A 3464-nucleotide genomic window follows, 5' to 3' on the forward strand; every position below is an offset into this window, starting at 1 on the left:
GTGTGTTACAGTGTATCAGTGTGGGTTAAAGTGTGTAATAGTGTGTTACAGTGTATCAGTGTGGGTTAAAGTGTGTAATAGTGTGTTACAGTGTATCAGTGTGGGTTAAAGTGTGTAACAGTGTGTTACAGTGTATCAGTGTGGGTTAAAGTGTGTAATAGTGTGTTACAGTGTATCAGTGTGGGTTAAAGTGTGTAATAGTGTGTTACAGTGTATCAGTGTGGGTTAAAGTGTGTAACAGTGTGTTACAGTGTATCAGTGTGGGTTAAAGTGTGTAATAGTGTGTTACAGTGTATCAGTGTGGGTTAAAGTGTGTAACAGTGTGTTACAGTGTATAAAAATCTGTGTAAAAATGTATAACATTGTGGAGGTATGTGTTCAGTTATACCATGACTGGCACACACACACACACACACACACACACACACACACACACACACACGTGTCTGGTCTCCAACACAAACACTACAGTCCAAGTACAGTTAATGTTCTCAGAAGAACGTCAGCCATTTTAAAGTCTTGTCCCTGCAGCTGAAGCTCAGGATCTTCTGGTTCAGTAAGAAGTTTATTGAACATCATACACTGGAGGAAATGATATCAGGTTTAACCTCCTGTCACATGGAAGCACACTCACATCTAAAGTGTGTCAACACCAAAGATCTCAAAATGATGTCTTGCACACAGACACACACATACCTAAAAAAGGCACTTTAATGTGGAAGCTCATAAGTAACCAGGTCTGTCACACTCGCTCAATTACCTGCTGTGAGATATCCAGCTAGCATCTCCTAACAAGAACCTGTCTAGGCAAAAGGCCATCAAGGACATCATGGTCTAGATCAACCACTTCCTCAGTTAGCTAACACCTCTACCACACTCTGATTCATCATAGCGTTCAGAAGTCCTCAGTTGCCTGGACTAGGTATGACTTGAACGCTGCTGATGAAGCCTTCACGCTGTACCAGTTCCAAAACACACCAGAACTGATAGTCAATATAAAAATAGACGACTAGATGTTCCTCAATGGCTTTGTGCAGAAGATCTATTTGTTCTAGCGCCTGAACACAAGTGAGGCAGTTAAAGGTTTACCCCAGCTTTCAGGAGATCACAGTAACAGCAGAGCAAACATCAAACATGAACAACATGATCTAACACACCTGATCCAGCTCGCTCAGGTCAGGTCTCCAGATGTTCACTGGGTGTCAGACCTGAGTTTGAGGTTCTAGTGGAAAGACCTGGATGAGGTGCGTCAGGAAGCAGAACTTGGGAAATTTCTGGAGGTTGCTAACTCACCCCTGAAGATCTCCTCTTATACTTGCTGGCGAAGTCGAACCTCTCCTTGAGCTCGTGCAGCAGTGCCTCCAGCTTGGCGTTCTCCTCCTTCTCTGCGTACTCAGGACTCAGGAGAACGTAGGCTCTCCAGTTAGCCGAATCGAAGCCCCAGTGGCATGTCCGGTTCTCCAGAGACTTGTGGCCGTGCACCACGAACTTGTGCGGCGCGTGCATGAGCCCGCACTCCGCGCACTGGATACATTCGGCTCCGGGGTTGGTGTAGAGCTCCGGCACGAAGATCCCCGAACACTTCCCGAAACACTCGTGGTACACCTTGAAGCCCTTCACCTCGAGCTCCTTGTTGCCCCGGGAGCGCGTGCCTGCCCTTACCAGCGCGTTGCACAGGCGCTCGGAGTCCGTCTTAGTGATGAGGCCGCAGGACGGCGCGGAAAACGGCAGGATCCCCACGACCTTGAGGATCTCGAGCTGCTCGGCGGTGCAGCGCGAGCAGTAGATGTGCAGTTCGTCACACACGGCGTTGATCTGCTGCAGGGTGAAGTCTCGCAGCACCGTATTGAGGATCTGAGGCAGACACAGCCGCTTCTCCCCGCCGACCACGAAGCACGAGATGCTCTCTCCTTCCAGCAGCGTCTCGCAGCGCTCCGTGCTCCGGTCGCTCGCCATGAAAAGCGGCACCGGAAGCACCGGGGGCGGCCTCGGCTGGGGCACGTGCGCAGCCGCGGCCGCCGCCGCAGCCGCCACTGAGGCCGCCGCCGCGCGCTCGAGCTCCTCTCCGTCCTTCCCGAATACCTCGTGCTGCCAGCGCGCGGAGAAAGCCGCAGGGCCTCCTAACGAGCTCATGGAGCTGAGGTGGAACTGCTTCAGAGTTTGTTGAAGTCCCGGATGAGGCTGAAAAATCGGCCGCGTCACCGCCTCCATCCTTCAGTCTACCGAGTCTCTAATTAAACCCCAAATCAAAGCAAAAATCCCTTTATTTTAATCTCTAATCATTTATTTCCTCCAAAACATCAAAGAGTCACGAAAAGTCTCCGCCTCGGTGCGGATCCTCCCGCAGGTCTACAGTCCCGGGACAAACACACCTAACCCGGGTTAAAGAGCACGAATCCCGCGGTCTGGAAGTACGAGCTGTGTCCCAGTCCTCCTCTCTCACTCCTCCTCCCTCTCTCTCTCCCTTCTTCCAGATTGATTAATCCAGATTTTCCTGAAGGAGAAACACTGCACGAGCTTTTTCTGAAAATTCGATGTTGTTGTTGTTGATGATTTTCAGTAAACAGATTCCCCGAGGACTAGAAGGTCTCGCGCTCCTTAAACTCCCGGTGTGTGAACGCTGTTTCTGCTCCACGCGCTCCCAAAAAAGAAAAAAAAAGGAGGAAAAGGAAAAAGTGCTCGAGGTTTCACCAAAGCGCCGAAAATCCACCACGAATAAGAGCCGAGATCCAACAAGAGCTGATCCCTAAACCTCTGCAGATCTCTCTCTCTCTCTCTCTCTCTCTTTCTCTCTCCTCACTCTCCCGGCTCGCCTCCCCCCGCGGCGCCGCTCCGCGTGTCCATCTCCACCGAGCACTAACCGAACCGAACCGAACCGAACCGGAGTCTTAAAACGCGCGCAGAAAAAAACGCAACAAAGAAAAATGTTACAATCCAGCAACTTTTACATCCGTTTTGTCGCGCGCTGAGAAGCGGAGCAGCCGGACACGACGTCGCGTCCCTTAGACTGAGCTCGCGCTCACTGTGTGTGTGTGTGTGTGTGTGTGTCTCTTCGTCTGTCTCTCTCTCCACGTCTGTCGCTCTCGCTCTCTCTCTCTCTGAACTCCAGCCAAACATGTGAGCCACACCGCGGGAGCGCGCCCCCAACACACACACACACACACACACACACACACACACACACACCGCTCGTGTGCGAGATTCGCTCTACTTCAGGGTTGCCAGATATAACAATCCGAAACATTCCGCTGTTATAAATCGGAGCAGCTCCAGTTCACACCGAAAAACAGCACACACACACACACACACACACACACACACACACACACACACACACACACACACACACACACAGTACTGATACACACCAGCATTATTAAAGTAGTTACAAGGTTTAAATGTTATGTTGATTTATAACACACAGACACACATGTGAACAGTATAGACGCAGCGTCTGACAGAAA

The 3464-nt window shown here is 50.6% G+C and overlaps 1 protein-coding gene across 1 annotated transcript in view; it reads right to left on the reverse strand.

The window, feature by feature from the left end:
- skia (v-ski avian sarcoma viral oncogene homolog a) overlaps positions 1-3059 on the reverse strand; it is a 38095-nt gene extending 35036 nt beyond the window's left edge. Inside the window, exon 1 of the mRNA XM_046870833.1 lies at positions 1294-3059. Within this exon, the coding sequence (XP_046726789.1) occupies positions 1294-2211 (918 nt within the window). The 5' untranslated portion in view covers positions 2212-3059. The remainder of the gene's footprint in view (positions 1-1293) is intronic.
- Between the last annotated feature and the right edge of the window lie 405 nt (positions 3060-3464).

This window comes from Silurus meridionalis, chromosome 17 (genome assembly GCF_014805685.1).
Source record: "Silurus meridionalis isolate SWU-2019-XX chromosome 17, ASM1480568v1, whole genome shotgun sequence".
Lineage (NCBI taxonomy): Eukaryota > Metazoa > Chordata > Actinopteri > Siluriformes > Siluridae > Silurus > Silurus meridionalis.